General features: G+C 38.5%; 2 protein-coding genes across 2 annotated transcripts in view; both read left to right on the top strand.

Moving 5' to 3' along the window:
- The window catches only part of slc35f1 (solute carrier family 35 member F1), a 151,703-nt gene extending 149,413 nt beyond the window's left edge, over window positions 1-2,290 (top strand). The window contains exon 8 of the mRNA XM_046836729.1: window positions 977-2,290. Within this exon, the coding sequence (XP_046692685.1) occupies window positions 977-1,201 (225 nt within the window). The 3' untranslated portion in view covers window positions 1,202-2,290. The remainder of the gene's footprint in view (window positions 1-976) is intronic.
- A 3,644-nt stretch (window positions 2,291-5,934) lies between these two features.
- si:dkeyp-114g9.1 (uncharacterized protein LOC555399 homolog) lies at window positions 5,935-19,602 on the top strand. The gene is made up of 8 exons (XM_046835760.1): window positions 5,935-6,229; window positions 8,188-8,470; window positions 9,464-9,586; window positions 10,674-10,931; window positions 11,182-11,273; window positions 16,252-16,433; window positions 17,764-17,933; window positions 18,937-19,602. Exons 1-8 carry the CDS (start codon window positions 5,972-5,974, stop codon window positions 19,128-19,130), a joined length of 1,560 nt encoding a protein of 519 aa, XP_046691716.1. The 5' UTR covers window positions 5,935-5,971; the 3' UTR covers window positions 19,131-19,602.
- The last annotated feature ends 966 nt before the right edge of the window (window positions 19,603-20,568 follow it).

Raw genomic sequence — 20,568 nt, 5'->3', positions numbered from 1 at the left:
TGGAGTGGATTCACTCATCGATAAGCAAATATCCGTTACATTTGAACTATTTACTATCGTTTGAAGGGTTCAAGGTCTTGGAAGGTTCGAGGGGGCGTGGTCAGACACCGGTTTTGTGAATGGGGTGGAGCCAGGAGTCGTTTCTGCCGTTCATTCACAAATCCGGTGGCTGACCACGCCCCTCGAACCTTCCAAAAACTTTCATGCACAAGCTGGCACTTGACCATGCCCACTGCTTCCACTCAGCTGTCTTTAAATAAAGACTTCAACTAGGAGACCAACAGACCCTCCCTGACCCAAAGGGGTCAGTGAGGAAGGAAGGAATAATTGATCCATGAGGGAAATTAGAAAATAATAAATAAACAAAAGAAAGAAAGAGGTAGAAAGAAAGAAAGAAAGAAAGAAAGAAAGAAAGAAAGAATAAGCAAAAGAAAGAAAGAAAGAGAGAAAGAAAGAAAGAAAGAAAGAAAGAAAGAAAGAAAGAAAGAAAGAATAAGCGAAAGAAAGAATAAGCAAAAGAAAGAAAGAAAGAAAGAAAGAAAAAGAAAGAAAGAAAGAAAGAAAGAAAAAGAAAGAAAGAAAGAAAGAAAGAAAGAAAGAAAGAAAGAAAGAAAGAATAATGCATTGATCTAACAAGGACATTTTAAAAAAGAAAGAAAGAAAGAAAGAAAGAAAGAAAAAAAGAAAAAAAGAAAGAAAGAAATAGTTAATTGATCCCGCAGAGAAATTAGAAAGAACGAAACCTGAAATCAGTGCTTTAAAATACAGATTAAAAACAGCACTACCTTCAGCTCCAGCTCTGGTGATCTCTATTAAAATTTTTATTCTGATTAACATATGCTAATGAGGTGATATCTTCATAATAAAAACTTTTGGGCGGAGTCTCCAGTGTCATTTAATCAAGGTTTGAGTATTTTCCTATAATAGTACATCGCAGGTGTTTACTCCTGACATTCCTGTATTCTGTCTGTTTCAGTTTTCAGCTCTCTACCTGCTGTCATTGTTCATCATCTTGTTCGGCTTGGTGATCTACTCCTCTTCCTCGACCTACGTGGCGCAGGACCCTCGCGTTTACAAGCAGTTCCGCAACGCTGGAAATCCCGTCCCGGACACGCCCAACGTCGGGCCTTTGGAGCCTTCGGTGACCTACAGCAGCCTGGGGCAGGAGATCGAGGACGAGCCTCGGGTTCGAGTCGCCTGAGAGGGTGTTGTCTTGTGCACGCAATTATTCACAGCCCGTCCCACAAGCGTGTAGAAAAGTGAATGATGATAATCAGAGAATAATGTATATAACCCCGTAGCAAACAAGTACACTGTGATCACGAACTGTGAATAGGTAGCAGTGATCTCGGACTGTCTCGGATCCATCGTGTATAAACTTCATCTCCTCCACTCCACAGTTTAAGTGTTTAAGGATCTGTGCTGACTGTTTGTTCAAAATCTTGGTTGTGAGTTTGTTTTTCTTACACGAGCACAAAACGTTTCAGTAAATCTCAAATTTCCACGTGCGTATTTTGATTTTCTTTTTCGCATTGATTTTCGGAAGGAACAAATCGGCCAAATGTAAAAATATCTCATTTGACTTTTCACACTAAACGTAATCAATGGGTTAATTTTTTTTTCCTTTTGCACTGGAGCAGCAAGGCTAACGTAGCTAACACTTTCATAGCTACTAGTTTAGGATTATCCAATCTGCAAGCCTGAATCATAATCATGACAGTGTTTTAGTGCCCCGTTAAAAAAACAAAAAAATCCCAACTAAGATTATGAAAATAAAGTTGTAGCAGCACCGGCTGAAGTATTGACCTACCGGTTTTCCATCGTATTTTGTGACCTTAGAGGGCGCTATTGCTTTTACGCAAACAGCGTAAAATTCAAACATCAGCAGCCGCACATTACCTAATGCTATGACTTTATTCTTTTAATTTCGACTTTATTCGTGTAATCTTAGATTATTTTTTTTCAGTGGCACTAAAACAGCGTTGTACATAACACACTGTTATTTATTTTCTTAACCCACAGATATTTAATCAGGCTCAGGTAGGAGGCATGGCCTGCAACGTAAAAACTAAAAAGTATGCTACGTTTTTAAATTTTTATTTTATAATAATAATGTAGCACCAATCTGATATTCATATTTCATTTTCTCAATACAGACTGTTATAATATAAAGCTGTTTACATACAGTACAGACCAAAAGTTTGGACACACCTTCTCATTCAAAGAGTTTTCTTTATTTTCATGACTATGAAAATTGTAGATTCACACTGAAGGCATCAAAACTATGAATTAACACATGTGGAATTATATATGGAATTATATACATAACAAAAAAGTGTGAAACAACTGAAAAATGTCATATTCTAGGTTCTTCAAAGTAGCCACCTTTTGCTTTGACACACTCTTGGCATTCTCTTGATGAGCTTCAAGAGGTAGTCACCTGAAATGGTCTTTCAACAGTCTTGAAGGTCAGGTCCGGTGACTGTGGAGGCTAGGTCATCTGCACCCCACCACTCTCCTTCTTGGTCAAATAGCCCTTGATGCCTTCAGTGTGACTCTACAATTTTCATAGTCATGAAAATAAAGAAAACTCTTTGAATGAGAAGGTGTGTCCAAACTTTTGGTCTGTACTGTACATCTAAATTGGTGGCTATAATTTTTTATACCACAGCAAAGTCCACATTATGAATCTGAAGAATATTTTTTTTATATAGTGTGAGAACTACTGATATGATATTCTACAGTTGCACAGGGACCCGTAAGGTGGATGGAGGACATGATCTAAATCAGAAGTCACCAACCACCAGGGTAAAATCCAGTAGTGGGCTGTGGAAGTGTTGCTACCAGGCTTAAAGAACATTCTAGGGAAAATGTCTATAGATATGACACTGGAAATGCAATGACTGATTTCTAAAATACAGTTTCGTCTCTACGACTATTCTCCAATTCCCATTTGTGTAATATGTCTAGAATGAGTCAATGTAGCCCTTAAAATTGCTTTGAGATATGAAATTAAGCGCCCAGCCTTCAGAGACAAACCAGTGGATTATTTTCAGTTGAAAAATATTATATTATATTATATATTTTTAATGCCTTTTTCTTCAGTGGTTTTCTTTATTTATATTATTTTCAACACTGTACATTAATACTGAAGACTCCCAAACTAGGAAACAACGTGTACAAAATTATGTAGTAAACGAAAACATGTTAAACAACCAAGAATATGTTTCATCATATTCACGAGGTTGTCACCTGGAATGGTTTTTTAGTTCATACATTTGCCTTGTCAAGAGTTTATTTGTGACATTTCTTGCCTTTGTAATGAGCTTTATACTGTACCATCAGAGGAAAAAGTGAGTACAGAATCAATAGTCCTATTAGTGCTACAACAACTTCTATACAAATCCATATTATGGCAAGAAACACTCAAGTCAAGAGAAAAGAAAGAAAAACCCAAAAGTCAGTCAATCAGAAAAATTGTAGTTGCCAAAACCAATAATGAAACAAGCTCTAATGGGGACCGTCACAGGAAAAGGAGACCAAGAGCTACCTCTGCTGCAGAGGATAGGTTTATTAGAATTACCAGCCTTAGAAACCTCTTATTTACATTAATGCTTCTCAGAGTTCAAGTGACAGGTTTAATGTGTGGTTCCCACTGTGAAGCCTGAAGGAGGAGGTGTGATGGTGTTGTTGTGCTTTGCTGGTCACACTGTTGGTGATTTATTCAACAGTAAGGGGAACATTTATCCAGCATGGCTGCCGCATCATTTTGCAGCAACATGCCATTCCATCTGCTTTGCACTTTTAGGGACCATCAATTGTTTTCAAACAGGACAATGACCCCAAACACATCTCTAGGTTATGTTAAAACTATTTGACCAAGAAAGAGACCGATAAGGTGGTTTAGGATGAGTTGGACTGGAGAGTAAAGGAAAATCAGCAGACAAGTACTTAACAGCTCCTTGAGATTGTTGAAAAACCATTTTAGAGTGTGTAAAGCTGTCATCAAAGCAAAAAGTAGCTACTTAGAAGAATTAAAAATATAAAACATATTCTGTGTTGTTTAACACATTTTGTTTACTACATAATTTTATATTTGTTCTGTCTTCATTTCAACGTCTTGAGTGTAGAAATGTTGAAAATAATAAATATAAAGAAAAACCATTGAAGAAAGTGTGTCTCCAGTATCAGTGTTCAGTTGAAAACATGTAACAACAATATTCCTTTTTTTATTATTTTTTTGTTATTATCTACAAAATGGCAAAAAAATAGAGGACATAGAAACTATTGTTCCTCTTATTGACGAAACATCTGAAGTTTACATATTGTTTGAGCACTTTGTAAGTCGCTCTGATAGGGGCATCTGCCAAATACCATAAATGTAAGTGAAAACCGAAACAGTTTTGTGGATGTCCACACCTTTATATATAAATATAAAACGATGTGTTGTTTAATTGAATAATAGTTGCGAGTCAATGTAGTGTAAAAGGAATAAAGCACACTTTTTATGTGCTGTTCTTGTAAAATAGTGAACATTGGAGTAGAAAGAGTAACTCGCATTACATCACCCTGTTGTTTAAGTTCATTGTTAATGCAACACGTTCCCGAGTATTTACCGCCTTACACTTGTTAGCTACATTAGCCTCATAGCTCCAGTACAAAAATGCAGAAAATTCATGCTACAGCTAATCGAGTACATTTGTGGTAAAGAGAAGAATTCTGTATGTTCAATATACATGGTTTACATTTGTTTCAACAGTTTCTGAGTTACAATAAATGATATAATGATTTGTTAAGAGCCAGTGCCTTGCCATATAGGTAATGTTTGTGAAATAGTCAACAGTCTCGGTTTTCCACTTGTCTGGAAACATAGATTTGTGAGAACGTGTATTCTTGGATGGAAACGAATATATATTGCTGATTAGAAAACCAGATTCAAAACCCACATGCACATTCAGACAATTATAGGTCTCAGTCTTATTTATCACCATTTCAGTTCAAATTTCTTTTGAAAGAACAAAAAGAATGTCATCGCGTTTTTTTGTGGTTTTTTTTCCCTGTCATGAAAATATGAATTTTTTTCTTTGTATTAAATATAAACTACATGTATTAGCTTGATTGTAAACTTGTACCAAAAAAACAAAAAACAAACAAAAAAAAGCACTTGTCTTATATTTAATTTGTGTTACGGCTGGTCAGCAGCTGCATCATAGTCCTTCGGAGTATTATCAGATTTTGGATCAAATCTATGTATAAAGTTATTATTTTTAGTATTTTTTTTCTTTTACGTACTGGAATTCTTTATGTGTCTGAGTTGTCGCTTTAAATAAAGGATCTTTGTCTTAAATCTCAAAATGACTAAATGTATAACATAAAACTGCGACTAGTCGTACATGATAACTGAGAAAAGCAAAAACTTGTGCCTTATTAAAATTAAATGTATCATTGAGCTGTCTGGTTAAAACAAAAGATTATCAAATTGACAAATAGCTTGCAGTTATTACACAAAGAATTTATTTAGTTATAATAATCAAAGGTCTTTATTAAAACATTAATTAATTATAAGAATATTTCAATAAATCTACTGTAATTTCACACACACACACACACACACACACACACACACACACACACACACACACACAGAGCTATTATGATATCTTTAATACTAATAATATTCATTTACATTTGAGCCACTTAACAATATATATAAATAGGGGAACTCTCTATACTCTGACTACTTAGACATATTAAATACATATGTCCATATATTAAAATAGTAGCTTTTCATGTACAAACAAGTATTATAATAAGATATTCTTCTTAAATTTTCAGTTTAATTCCATCTTTGATGCTTATCGTAATTGTGATCTTGATCCAGTACACCCCCTCAATTGCATCTTGGTACGACCCGGACCTTTTAAAGCCGTTGTCCCCAAGATGGCGGCGGTTGGCGTGTTTCTTGGCGGTTATGGCCTATCACGATACGACCCAGGAGAGCGAGCTTCTGGAGCATTTCTCCTGTTTATCCGTTAACGAGGAGGAAAGTTTCACCACAGACGATCCCCTTGACTCGTGTATAAACCCGGGTTTGTTGTTTTTAAGTGACGAGGTGCTTATTGTTATTTTAAGTCACCTGGAGCCGGTGTCTTTACTCAGACTCGGCAGCACCTGCTGCAGGTTGTTCCGGGTTTGTTCCTGTGACTCTCTGTGGACTCGACACTTCCAGGTAAAGGTTTAATTTCTGTAAATATTACTAATTAATTCATCAAATATTTAGCAGAAGGGCACATTTTTTAAATTAAACCCGGTGTTTTTGTTATAGGCGTTAGTGGTTCCACAAACAGGGATAATTGACAACCAATTAACGCAAATTGGCTCCAATTAGCTGCTATTATTTACAAAATTACAAAAAACTAAACTTTTTTAGTGTAAACTTAAACTTTAAAACGCTATAATATTCTAAAAATGCACAAAACTCGTTTTATAGCTAATTGTTAAGGCGTATAAGTGAGATCACAATCTCGCAACATAGTTTTTGTAAACAAAAATTTAATTGGCTTTATTATATTTTATAAAAAAATATTATTGTTATTGAATATTTCTACTCTTTGTTACTGTTATTGGAAAGCAAAATTTAAAATTGCATTTACAAAAAAAAAAAAAATTCATTGTGAATCAGTTAATTCTGCTCAAAATAATTTTTTTTAATTTTTTATTTATGAAGATTGTGCGTTTTAGTTCCACAGGTTTCCTCCACCAAAGTGAACAGAAAGTTATTTCATTCTTTAATACATTTGCAAACATTTCTAGGATGATTTTACTTTTTATGGGCTACAGAGTGTAGATTGATGTGAAAAAATTTATTTGAATATCAGGCTGCAACATTATTGAAAATAGTGAAGGTGGTTTAAATAATTATTGTTATACAGTTGTATATTTGATAACTTGATAGTAAAAATTAGATGTTCACTGTGAGGTAACTGTAACTTAAAGTCTAGTTGCCTGATAACTTTGGCTTAAATTTTTTTTCACTCACCAGCCAATTAAAACTTGCCAGTTTTGTAACTTTTTTTTGTTTGCCTCGTCAAAGTCGCACAACTTTGGCATCCAAATCACATTATTTCCTGTTCGATGTCTTGAAGTGGATTATTTAGGATTTTTTCAAACCTTTGTTCAACAGGAACGCCTCCATCAGCAACAGGTCTAGTCCTACTAGTTACTCATATGTACACTTGAAATACAATTTCTTTTTTTTAGCTAGTACAGTGGTACCTTGACCTATGAGTTTAATTCGTTCCGTGGACGAGCTCGTAGCTCAATTTGCTCACACATCAATTTTCCCCATTGAAAATACTTCAAATGCCCTTTCCATTCCAACCCTCAAAATGAAACCCCATTTTTTTCCATTTTATTAAATAAGGAAAATACTTTTTAAAAGACATAATAGAAAGAGTATGTAAAGATATAATAAGGTTTTATACAGTGTACTTACCTTGGAGATAAGACGACTTGAGCTAACGAAGACGCTGGCAGGGGAGGATGGAAGTTTTTTACCATCACTCCTGTACACTACGTATCCCTAAACTTTGAATTTTTTTACTTTTTCTTCTTTGCTCATCTTAATTTTCGTCGCAGTCTTCGCTTTCTGGCTTCGCCATCTAGCAGTGGCGTCTCGAGCTCGTACCTCAATCTTTTATCAATTCTTTTGTTTTAATGTAATTTTTCTGACTTTTTATGCATTTTTCATGATTTTATTATTTTTTTTAATAAAGTTGATACGATTTCAAATGAAGTGTTTGGTTTTTATTCGGTATCCATTGTAAAATCCAATCAGTTATCGGCAAGTACGGTCCAACGTGGTATTGGTATCGGTAAAATTCATCGGTCCACCACTGTCCAAAAACCTTAACCACAGTTTGACGTGAGCTTTTTTAACAGCCAGTTCGCCAACTAATTTTTTTTCTGGCCATTTATGATTTCATCTCCATGACAAACCAGATTCCCCATCTCTCACAAGCCACTCGTGCCCAGCTTCCCACTTCATTTTCTTTATTTTTGTGCTGCTTTGTTGCTTGTTGGAACTTGGTTTCCCTTAAAGCATTTCTACAGTTCATTCTTAATGTTTGCTTATAATTGTTCCCCCCACACACACTCTAAAACTCCTTTCGAACCGTGTGTGGTTAGGACTCGTTCGGGGTAGGCCTGCCGAACATCACCACCGCCGGTTACACTGCCAAAACCGCCTTCCGCTTAGTGTTCATGTGGAGGGCGCTTTTCCGAAACGTCCACTGCAACCGGTCCCTTCAGGAGAAGCTGTTTGCCGAAGTGCCATTCCCTCCGCATGCCTACTGGACTCAGTGGCTCGTAATGGAGGAGCGAGTGCCTTTACCTGCCGCTCAGCTCTCATGTGCTGATCTGGAGAAGCTGTGGGGGACGCCGCGAGACCTGTTCACAGAGAAACTTCAAGGTACTCCACTCACCAGACCCCACACTGAGTAGAAATTGATGATGCGATGGAAACAAGGACTCAGAAATTGCCTGACACACAGGAGATTTCCACATTACAGTTTCTCTCCATATTTGAATTTTTAAATATCTCGGTGTAGAGAAACACAAATAATAAGGCAACACAATTATGCCTCAGGGCTCTCAAATACCTCATTCTGATCTCTCAGGTGTTGATTGATTTTCTGTTAAACAGCACTGACTGTAATTTTGGTTTTATTTCATCTCACTTTGCTCCCACACTCGCTCTGTTTCTATAGTTTCTGTACTTTTTTACTTTGTTTTAAAAAAATAAATACAAATAAAATTTAGGATTAAGATGCATGGAAGAAGTCTCTAATATCAGAGCTCTGGAACAGCCAGAGATAAAGCTGTGAATGTGTTCAGGACCGTTCATACTGCATTTAACATTTCAAATGATAGATGGATAGATGGAATTAGATAGATGGATGGATAGATACTTTATTTCTCTTTCCTGTTCGCCACAGTGGATCATCCGTCTCCACACTACCCTGTGCTCTACATCTGCTTCTTTCAAACTAACCACCTGCATGTCTTCCTTCACCACATCCATAAACCATCTCCATGGTCTTCCTCTTTTCCTCCTTCCTGGTGTCTCCATCCTCAGCATTATATTTCTGATATACTCCATGTCCCTCCTCTGCACAAACACAATGCAGCTCCTGACCTTCTCTATACTTCTCCAACATTGGAGAAGTATAGCCTGGTTTCCACTACTCTTTCCCATCACTTCATGGTGTGACTGATCGTGCTAAGAGAACGCTCTCGAGAAACAGTTTAGCGAAGATAATTGTAAAGCGCATCTTCTAATTATATATAAATGAATAGTTTTACAGATGCAGAAATGTTAACACTTAAATTTTTTTCTTTGAAAGTACAAACTGTATCTGTTACAAACTTAAAAAAAAAACAACACATTTTATTTATATTATAGAGCAACCAGTAGGTGATGAGATGCTCAGGTTGGAATGGCGGGAGCTGTATAACCTCGCTGTCACTCACCATGGCAGCACGTCCATGCTTTTTCACTATGTACTTAAGCAGCACCAAAGCAGTGGTAAGTCATTTGTGCTCTCTCTTCATTCCCTTTGCATCAGTTCCTCAGTGTGATTGGTACAGTCACATTAGTTTTATTAAATTGAAATGTGCTTTCAGGTGTTTGAATAACCAGTGGACCTGATTTGAGGCTCACTTGAGAAAATAACATTTGGTTTAATATTGAAAGGTTGGTGCTCCCTGTGACTTTGCGTGCAACTTTGTGTGGCTGTCTGCCATCTTACAAAACCAATCTCAAATCTTTTTGATACCACCTTATATATAGTTCCTTTAAATTTGAATTGTATAATGAACGAGCCAATGGTAAAAGTTGAGGGACAAACTCTGAGATGGAATAAGGAGGAAACCTTTAGAGGAACCAGATTCAAACAGGAACCCATCCTGGGGAACACTGAATATCCATTCATTATAGTTCCATCATTGTTGTCTTGTATACAGGTGTATAAGAGAAATTATTTATAATTGCATATCTGATGAATCCAGGTGAGGATGGGTTTGCTTTTGTGTTCGGTTCCTCGCTTGGTTTCATCCCCATCACCTCTGGCATTCTCATTAGGCATAAATTTCAGATCTATATCGTAACTTCTGTAAAGGTGGCTGTAAAGTTTTGTAAAACATTACAACATCCATGTGCTCATGCTTTTTCAGGATTCACTAGTCTATTTTTTTATTGAAGCAGCCAGTATTTTTTGAAGCCCTTTATTCACTCTTCTCTCATGTGTGCACTGCAGCTCTTCTGCCCTACCGATAAAGCAACGGAAGTCTTTTGAAGCAAAAATACAATAATTACATTTTTTGCACTGCTGAGTGACATTAAAGTGCTGTAATGGGCTGCTGAGTGAAAAGAGCCTCCTTTTGTCTTACTACAAGACTGAGTCATGCTCAGTCCTTATTCCGTCTTGATTAGTTGGTGCTCTCCTGCTTTTTATTGCCAAGTGATTTCTTTTATTTATTTTTTTATTAAACACTACAAATACACCAAACCAAAATATTGACCCGATCCCAACAAATGCTGCATAAAAATTTTGAGCTGTTAACTGTGTTAAGCAAACGAGAAGGAAAATGTACAAACATTCGGTCTCCTCTAGACCATTCTGAACTGGCGTCGATGTACCGCCAGTACACCCAGTGCAGGTTCCAGTGGCTCTTTACCTACTGGCTCTTTCGCCAGCCAACTCCATTAAACCGCCAGCTCCGAGCCATTTACCTGCAGTGGAGGAAACACAGCAAGAAGAAGGTTTCCACATGGGGGGAAACGGTGTGTGATGTGAGATACTTGGCCTCACTTCATCCCATCACCAGTGACTACTGGAGGGGCAAACTGGCTCGGGGAGATGAGAACATCGGTGAGTTTAAGTTTAAAACCAGTGCAAGTAGAGGTCATTGTAGGGTTTTTAATAATTGTGTTTTGATGGAAAGCGTGAGAATGCACAATATGTATTAATGGATCAAGTGTGGTTATTTAGGATGTGTGTAGCTTGTGTGGATAAGATGTTGGACTTCTGATCGGAAGGTCATGGGTTAAAATTCTCATTAGTGATCATTCATGGAAGGCTGCAATTTCTTACTAATACATTTTTCCACCTTTCCATGCAGGGATTCATACAGTCGGAAACTACTTCTCCATGTGCAAGTCACTAGTGGCCTGGATCCTGGGCCGTGACTGGGGCAGACTGAAACGCAGAAAGGTACAAAACACTTCCTAGTCTTATTAGAGGTCTATCGATTCATCGGTATTGCCAATTAATTGCCACTGAGTTTCAGCAATCCACTATCGGCAAAAATCCACAGTTTTTCCGGGTTGCATCTGCGCTGGAGCAGCTGAGAATGTCGGCTGTCATACGATAATAGCGGCCTCTAGAGGCGAATCACTGACACCACATGCTATTTAATTTGACGTTCGAGACTTCACACTGGACCTTGTTCATGTTCATTTACTTAAACTAACTAAAGTTTGCAGATCAAATGATCAAAATTGAGTGTCATGGCAAAAGCAGTGAATATTTTTTATTTTTTTGCAAAGGTTTAAACAAACTTCTTTCATGCTTTCATGGGGTGTTTTGTAAAATTTAATCCATTTTGAAATATGGCTCTAACACAAAATGTGGAAAAAAGTGAAGCGATGTGAAGACCTTCCAGATCCACTGTAAAACCCACACATGACAAATCATGCCAACAGCTCGTTCCCACGTTAGAACAGTACTTGTGCCTGAAGTGCTGAAGCTGCTCACTTCAAACTGCACTCCTGATCAAATATGCAAATTCTCTCTGTATTTAGGGCAAAGTTAAAGCGAGTTTCTAGCGGCTACTGCAACTCTTTTACGTATTCATGTGGTGTGCATCTCCTGCCATTATGTTCAATCAGTTTTTTCGTACATTAGCCAGTGTCTTTAATTTCACAGGTCACAGCATGAGCAGGCAACAAGAAACTCTCCCCTTTGCCTAATCGCTGGCTAAACTGATAACAGGCGTATCAATATGCGTCCTGTTTAATCGTGCTGCTCCTCCATTTTACTGCCACTTCAATAGAACGAATGAGCTGCAGTTCAAGGAGAAATTACAAGGATGAGTGAAGTTGCTTCTTTGTTTTAGCATCGATGTAACCTTTGCAAAGTGTTTTAGATTAGTTATCTTTCTTGTTTATATATTTAAGCCAAACATTTAAAATATTTTTGACTATTAAGCATAGTATGACTAGAGGTTGACCGAATCATCGGTTTTGTTGATTGACACAATAATGAATTGCTGGAACTATGGGCAAAAATCGAAACTGATTATGTGCTACGTGTGTAGTTAAATAGACTAAATTGTTTTTTTTGTATTCAAATTGAGTTATTCGAGGAATCTGTTCAGTCAAATTTGAATACACAGGGCAGATTTCACACCTACATCAGTACCTGACTTTACTAACACCCTTGTGGCTGATGAACTCAAGCACACTCCAAAATCTAGTGGAGCATCTTCCCAGAAGAGTGGAGGTTATTATAACAGGAACCTGGGGACTAAATGAGAAATGTCATGTTCAAAAAGTGCATACAAATGTCAGGTGTCCATACTTTTGTCCATACAGTGTTTTCAGCTTGTTTTCTGCACAAAACCTTTTCATCTTGATTACTATCCCAAATCTAAAAGCAATCTTCTCTCTGGCACTCAGAAGAGAGAGAACCCGCTTCCTTCCAACTCTCCAATAATGGCCGTCTCATGGTGGTCATAACTGTCAGTAAATGTATAAAATGTGCAAATATATTGTGGAAATTTAAAACTACTTCCATTACACTTGAGCAAAAGTTGTCAGGGTGAGAAAAGACATGAAGTTTCACCAAAGGCGTCCTTTATCCGATTTTTATATTTATAACTTTCCAATGCTGATGTAATGAGTTTTTAAAAGTCAGGTTACTTGCACTTCCCACTAAAAGTTTTGTAGTTTTCCGTAGTATTTGCAAGTAACGCAACCACATTCCTCCCTTTGGCAATGCATATTATAAAATAGATATATATTAATATATATAAATAGATATTTTTTTAAATAAATAGCTGTAGGTTTGCTGTTTTTTTTTTCATGCATTTGGAGCATGATGCAATTCTGTTTTTTCACATGTACATGAATGCGGTTCAAATCTCCACAAGCACACTCCAAAATCTAGTGGAACATCATCCCAGAAGCTAAATATAAAATAGGTTGTTGGAAAAAAGCCCATACTAGTCCAATGGTCAGGTGTGCTAATATTTTATCTTGGCTCATTAGTAAACCAGAACTTAGACCTATACATATGCAAGGACATTTGCATATGTGCATTTGCATAACTACTACTTTTGTGTGGCGTAATATATGGGCAGGTTTACCAGTAACCATGATCAAATTCTGCAGTTGTCAACCACACATACTGCAAATGTTATAAAATACGAGGTGGTATCAGTTTCGAGACCGGCTCTGTTTACAAGATGGTACTTAATTTATCTACGTTTACACACAATCGCCTTCAAAAAAGCACAGCAACACAGCGCTCTCCGGGGGTCCTACCACTTCTGGAATGTTTACCGGAAGTCGTCTTTTTTCAAAATGTGTTCAGCACCGTTGCAATTTGTGCTGGACCTCCGGGAATGGTGTCAAAACTGCGAGATCATCTTCAGGAAGAGGGCAAAGTCCGCAGGAGCCAAATCTGCCGAGTAGGGTGGGTGCGGACGTGTGAGGTTCACTGTGACTGAGTACATTGTCTTCGTGGTGCATCCCTTTTTTTTTTTTTTTTTTTTTTTTTTTTTTAAAGCCACAGATCCGGTCGCATTTGCCAAATTCATGCAGTCAGAAAAGCTCCTGTTGTACACAGGAGGATGTCCTTTTGGCACAGTGACTAATGAAGGTTGACGCTCCCTGTGACTTTGCGTGCAGCCTTGTGCTGCCATCTGTTGGCGAGTTATAAAACTAGTCTCAAAACTTTGATTTATTATTGAAAGTAATGTGCCTGAAAATAGAAACTGATGTTTTTCGAAGGACATTCCCACTCTGTCCAGTCTACTAACTAGCGTAGCATTTGTCTCTGCATTAGATACCTTGCGTATTAATGATCAGTGTAACTCGACAGAATCTGAGCTGCTTGTTGTGTTCGCCTGCAGGTAAAGTGGGACGGTACGCTGCGTAGCAGTGAACGTTATTTTTAGTTACATTTCAATGTTTGATTAATTGGAAATGATTTTTTTTTCCCGTCCCCTGTTGTGATCGTCTCCTTATGTTCACTCGCTAACAGAGCTCATTTTTCACTGCCACTTTGTCCTCAACGATTTTCTCGTTGTGACCTGATTGGTTCATTTTTGAACGCAGCTGCATTTCACCCACCTTGTTTTTTTCCCTTAGGAGTACATGTTAAATGTGGCGCATTGCAAGTTTAAAAGCAGTTTATCTCGTACCTATGGGGTGTTTGGCGAGATATAAAATACGACTCTGCTTTTTAAAAAGTGCTTTATTTCAAGGAATGCTTTGTGTTGGATAGATGCGTCTCTAATGATTCTTTATAAAGAAACTCTGCTCGGTGGGTTTTTTGTGAAAGGAAAAGCCTTATTTTGGGTTTCTGTGAAAAATATTGGAAGAAAACATATTGTATTCCTAATTTAGTCATTTATACTGTGAGAAACTACTTGTCCATGTGCAAGTCACTAGTGGCCTCGATCCTGGGGCAGACTGAAACACCACCTGGTCTTATTACAGAGAATAAACTGTAATAACCCTCAGGGCTTGGTGGTTCCATCTTGCTTTACCACAACAGATTAAACCAAGAGCTCGTTCTTGCATGTTGGAACAATAGTTACATTTGCAGCTCTGAACCATAAGTGCTGTCTTTTTTTTATTGAATTTTTTCACTCCGTCTTATTTGACTACAAATTATAACTTTTCCGTCTTGTTGCATAAGATGACTTGCTCAAACTAATTCTAGCTAAATTTTTATTTTTTTTGGGGTCATATTTTTATGCTGTGTATGTAGTAGGCTTTTTTTGTAGTCTTTGAGCCTTGAGCATTCCACTGGGCTTGTTTTTGGATTTACACCACATTGCCATTGAATTCTTAAATCTGATTGGTCAGATGGTTATTTCTGTAACAGCAGCTCTGATAGCGGTAATGATGCTCTGAAACGTTATACGGGTCTGTTCATACATGCGATTGTTTCCATAGCGACGAGTCCTTCGAAGAGACTTGTAATGTGCCGCATGAACAACTTTGACGAGATTTTATATCGAATAAAATAGCCTTTATTAATGTATTTCTTCACATATCTCAGCTTGCTTGGAAGCTGGGGTCAGAGCCATGGTACAGTGCCCCCTGGAGCACAGAGGGTTAAGGGAGTTGCTTAAGTGCCAGAGTGACAGCTTGGTGATACGGGGGCTTGAACCCCTGACCTTCCAATCTCGAACATCTGGAGAAGGTGTCTTGTGTCAATGTTCAAAGTTTTCTGATGTGGCTTCTCAACTTTGAGAGTAAGATGTAGAGGCTGTTAAGGGAACGACTGTTCTGTTCTTGTTTAGCGTTCCGATTGATTATCCATTACATGAAATGTGACTACGTGGGTAAGAAGTCAGTTTGTCTTCAACCCTAAGCTGATTTATAGTATTATTAATAAAGTAAATTGCTTTATTCACAATTGTTATACCAGCATACCCTGGTGTGTATATTCTTTACAGTTAATTAGATATGGACAAGTTTGTGGATACCTGACTTTCCTGGTTCTTCACAAAACTGTTGGAGCACAATTTTATAGGGTGTCCAATTAAACTAGGAGACCCAAACTAGTTCCAGCTTTAAACAGTGCCCCTGTGCACAAAGCCAGCTTCAAGAAGATACGGTTTCCTTGGGTTGGAGTGAAAGATTTGAGTGGCTCTGATCTCAAACACACTTGGGATGAATTGGAACGCTGACTGCACCCAACGTTTCCTTACCTCACCTACATCAATACCTGACTTTACAAATTTACAAACTCAAATCTAGTGGAACATCATCGAAGAGCTGGAGGTAAATGGGATGTTCAAAAACAAACAAAAGCCCCTTCCAGTCTTATGGTCGGTGTCAACAAACTTGTGTATTTATACTGTAGGTCTAAGTCCTGGTTCACTATTAAACTGAGGAATGTCAGGAGATTTGGGAACACGCATGCATTTGCATTTTGTGTGATCTATTTGAAGGTTTACGAGGACACTCTGGATGGTGTGTACCTGCTGCTGAAGAGAGAGATGCAGGAGAGGCTGGTGGATCACGAAAGGTTCTGGCAGGTGGCCAAAATGCAGATGACCAGAGTATGCACTCTGGAGGAGACTGCTGTGAACTACGTCAACTGGAAGATGATCGAAACGCTACCTTATTACAAGTAGGTACAGAGCGTTAATGGGAATGAAGTGAGCTCGGGTACATAAGGAACATCTTGGACATGGGCTTGAGAGTTCATCTAGAAATCGTGGGAAAGGTCTAGCTGATGGTGTTCAAAAGAAGTAAAGGAGGCTTTTAAAGTTTTTTTTTTTTTTTTTTTTTTTTTTTAATAAAACTCCAAAAATCTTCATTTTTTAGGGTTGTCAAAATGAACACGAAATTCAAATCAAAACAAATTTATTCACGACATCCTTTCTTTACTCGGATATAAAAATAAGTTCCACCAAAAAATTTTAATTAAGTCTTTGCAATTAAATATTGTAATTGATCGAGTGCCCTAATGTTTATAAAAGCTACATTTCTCTGGACTATTAAAGCTATTCATAAGGGAGGGGAGGAGAACAGAAACAGAAGATTAAAATATTTGCCCATCACCAAATCAAACATTTCACAACATTTGCTGGCTGCTTGAAGAAACGATTCAGCTTTTAAATATGGCTGCTGCTTCAGTTTAAAGCTTGTGGTGCTTGGTGTTTTTCTGCCCCAGTGCCCTTTTTTCCTTTCAGGCAGGGCTTTGAAGCTTGTCGAGCTCTCGGTGGGAGAACCAGGGCTGCGGCTGGCAGCTTCAAACACATGGCCTGCAGTCAGTCACAGGGCGAGATTCACAGCGAGTCGGCACTCTTCTCTTTTTCTTTGGTTTGTGAGGAGAATAAAACTCCTCCTCTCTAAAGCCAGACCAAGCTGTTTTTCTTCAAAGTGTACTGAGGAGCCTTGGATTCTAAATATTTAGTGCAGATTATTATAAAGTCTTTCCGTAATGAAAGGGAAAGTTTATAGGACTGTGGTGTGACCTGAGATGTTGTATGGTTTAGAGACAGTGGCATTGAGTAAAAGACAGGAGGTGGAGCTGGAGGTAGCAGAGCTGAAGATGTTGAGATGTTCGTTGGGAGTGACGACGATGGACAGGATTGGAAATTAGTTTATTAGAGGGACAGCGCGTGTAGGACGTTTTGGTGACCAGGTGAGGGAGGTGAGATTGAGATGGTTTGGACATGTGCAGAGGAGGGACATGGGGTATATCAGTAGGAGAATGCTGAGGATGGAGCCACCAGAAAGGAGGAAAAGAGGAAGATCAAGGAGAAGGTTTATGGATGTATTGAGGGAAGACATGCAGGTAGTTGGTGTGAAAGAGGCAGATGGGAGAAGGCTGGAAAATATAAACTTATCCTCAAAGTCCTAAAGTGAGAAATGGTTCTTATTTTTGCCAGATTTTGTGCAGAACATTGACGTGAAAATGAAGGTGAATATAAGTGTCACTCTGTGTTGCTCAGGCTGTACTTGGTATCTGGGAATGGCGTGTACCTGCAGCACGTTCAGGGATTCCTACGCAGGAAGAGGATGCTTCATGACTGGATCTACCTGGAGGACAACACCTGGCTCCGAGAGCTGCTCCCCGACGAGCTCTTCACACTGCTGGAGTTTGACACCAAGCTCACTCAGGGTAAGTTCCTGGAGCTCTGTAGATCAGCTCATGAGAAACCTTCAACACCACAAAGCTGTTCAGATGTACAGAAACTGCAACATGAGGTAGAAAGTTGTAATTTGTAGCACTAAGAGGCTCCACTGTGTGTGGTGTTCGATCTGAGACTGGGATTGAAGTGTCTGGGGGGGGGCGAAAAAAAAAATGAATGCAGCAGTAAATATGACCTCATTTGCCCCGGCTTGTGTACGAGCCATTAATCATCAGCGAGTCGGTGACGAGATGTCAGTGAAGTTTTAATTGGGATTTATGACGCTCCGATGCGCACGTCTCCGACCCTCAGCCGCGCCGGTCAGTTTCACACGTCTGTACTCCCACGTGTGATTCGTCTCCTGTTTATTCCTGGATTCAGTGCTGCATGTAATGAAGTCTCTTCCCTGAATTTCATGATTGATTTCAAAATATATACTAGAGGTAGAAAAGTATTGACACCCATCGTCTGAGGAGATCCAAACCTGTTCCAGCATGACGATGCCCCGTGCACAAAGCCAGCTCCATGAAGATAGGCTTTACCAGGATTGGAGTGGAAGATCTCCTGCTATAGACCCTAATGAACACCTTTGGGATGAATGTAAACGCTGACTGCACCTCAGGCCTCCTCACCACCTCACCTACATCAGTACTAACAGCCTTGTGGTGGATTGAATCTCTACAAAATCTAGTGGAACATCTTGGAGTGGAGGGTTATTATAATTATACTGTAGCGAAGGGAAAATCTTTAATGCCAAAGCATCCAAAGACGTTCTGCACAATTGTGTACCTCCAGCTTTGTGGAACCAGTTTGCTGAAGAACCGTATATGGCTGGAAAAATCAGGCAGGTGGGTTTGAAGGTTTCTTGAAGGTTTGTAGTTTTTCTGGATTGTCTTATCTTCTGGTGCCTGGAGAACAGAATGACTCCAAACTGCATTTATCCGAGATGGCAGCCTTATGGTATGACCGTGTGGGGTTCTTGTTTGTGAACAGGAAGTTTGCACGGTGCCTCTGCGAGCGCTCAGCTCAGTCGGCTCATCTGGCTGTACCTGCACTCAGGTGACCAGCTCTACATGGACGGAGTGAAACAGACGGTGCTGCAGTACGTTCACGCACGACTGGCCATCAGCGCCAGCGTCCTCTCAGCAGACCCCTGGCAGCCCGTCCTCAGACCCATCTCTCCATGAACCCGGTCCTGGACTTCAGGTGGCTTTATATTTTACATGGTTTTTTTAAGGGGACCACACGTCCATTTTTTTAAAATACTTTTTTAAAAATTTTGATATTTATTCTTTTGTATAAAAGACTCTGAAATCATGGACATTTTAGGGACTGTAGAATTTTAATCACTGATGGATCTGGCTGGAGCCACTTCATATGTACATTTTTACTCATTTGGGAAGTTTGGGTTTGTTCCTTGGATGTATTTAAATAGCATACAATCATTAACAAATTTTTGGTTTTGCTCTTTTTTTTTTTTTTTTTATCATGGCAATTCTTTCCCCTTTTGTGTAATTTTTTTTTTTAAGTGCAACATTATGGATTACATACTTATTCACAAACCCTAGTTTTTTTAAGTCCTTGATTAACCACCAGGGTTTGTGGTTTTGTCTTTTTGTTTGTAATCCTGTGACTATTAAAGTCCCTTTCAACTCCAAACTCATTGCCAGTGTTTTATTACCAATAGAATTTAAATCAGCTGTTTTAGTGCCATGGTTTTTTTATAAAGAAAAAAATAGGTTTACAAGTAAAGTGGCAATGGGTTAATTACTGGCCTTAGAGGGCGCTATTGCTCAAATACAACTTAAAATTTATGATGCATTGGCCACTTAACAGTCTGAAGAAACAGATTTTGTAATTGAACTGTACAGAAACCATCAATATGGGACAGACTGCCTCTTTTGTGCAGCCTGAAATGCTGAACTTTTACACCTGATTTTGCAACTTTATTCTCATATAGATTTTATTTATTTTGTGAAGCTAAAAGTTGTCCCGCCCCTTTAAAACAGTGCAACACAAGACTATGAATAGAAAAATATTTTATTTATTCTCTATACAAATAAAAAGCAAACTTTAATTTTTTTTTGTCCCTTTTTGCATTTTAGATGAAAAAATACAAGTCAATACTTTGTGTAAATGTACATAAATAGAGCTTTGGCGTATGGAAAGTCTAAAAACAAAACAAAGCTTTAGTGATCAGAGAGTGTGGACGTGTTGAAGCCAACCAGGGCCTCCAGCACACGGTGTGATCACAATCGGCCATGACAACCGCACACTTCTATTCACGCACGCGATCGTCAGGTTCCTTGTCACGTAACCTGAGTAGAAATCTGCATTGTTTTGTGCCTATGGCTTCTCTCATCATGACTTACACACACGTGATATATGTCTGAACTCTGCTGCATAGATTTCGAAAGGCACAGGAAAGCAGAAAAGTCTATGCTGGTAAATAGAAGGTTGCATAGCTTTCCTTTTTTTATATTTTCCAACCAGCTTCAGTGACCTTCTGTTCCTGCACAGACTCCATTAGGAACACACACACACACGAACATGCAAACAAAACAGTGCTTATATTGCTAGCTAGACACAACAGCAGAATCAATCTTAGAAATAAATATCCAGAAA

The sequence above is a fragment of the Silurus meridionalis genome, chromosome 23 (genome assembly GCF_014805685.1).
Source record: "Silurus meridionalis isolate SWU-2019-XX chromosome 23, ASM1480568v1, whole genome shotgun sequence".
NCBI lineage: Eukaryota > Metazoa > Chordata > Actinopteri > Siluriformes > Siluridae > Silurus > Silurus meridionalis.
The sequence above is the reverse complement of the archived record's forward strand: the minus strand, read 5'-3'. Positions and strand labels throughout refer to the sequence as shown.

Excerpts from the sequence above, each read along its gene's own strand:
- si:dkeyp-114g9.1 (XM_046835760.1), top strand. The coding sequence starts at position 5,972 with ATGGCCTATCACGATACGACCCAGGAGAGCGAGCTTCTGGAGCATTTC. Across the intron at positions 11,274-16,251 it reads GCAGACTGAAACGCAGAAAG|GTTTACGAGGACACTCTGGA; the intron begins GTACAAAACACT and ends ATCTATTTGAAG. Across the intron at positions 17,934-18,936 it reads TGACACCAAGCTCACTCAGG|GAAGTTTGCACGGTGCCTCT; the intron begins GTAAGTTCCTGG and ends GTTTGTGAACAG.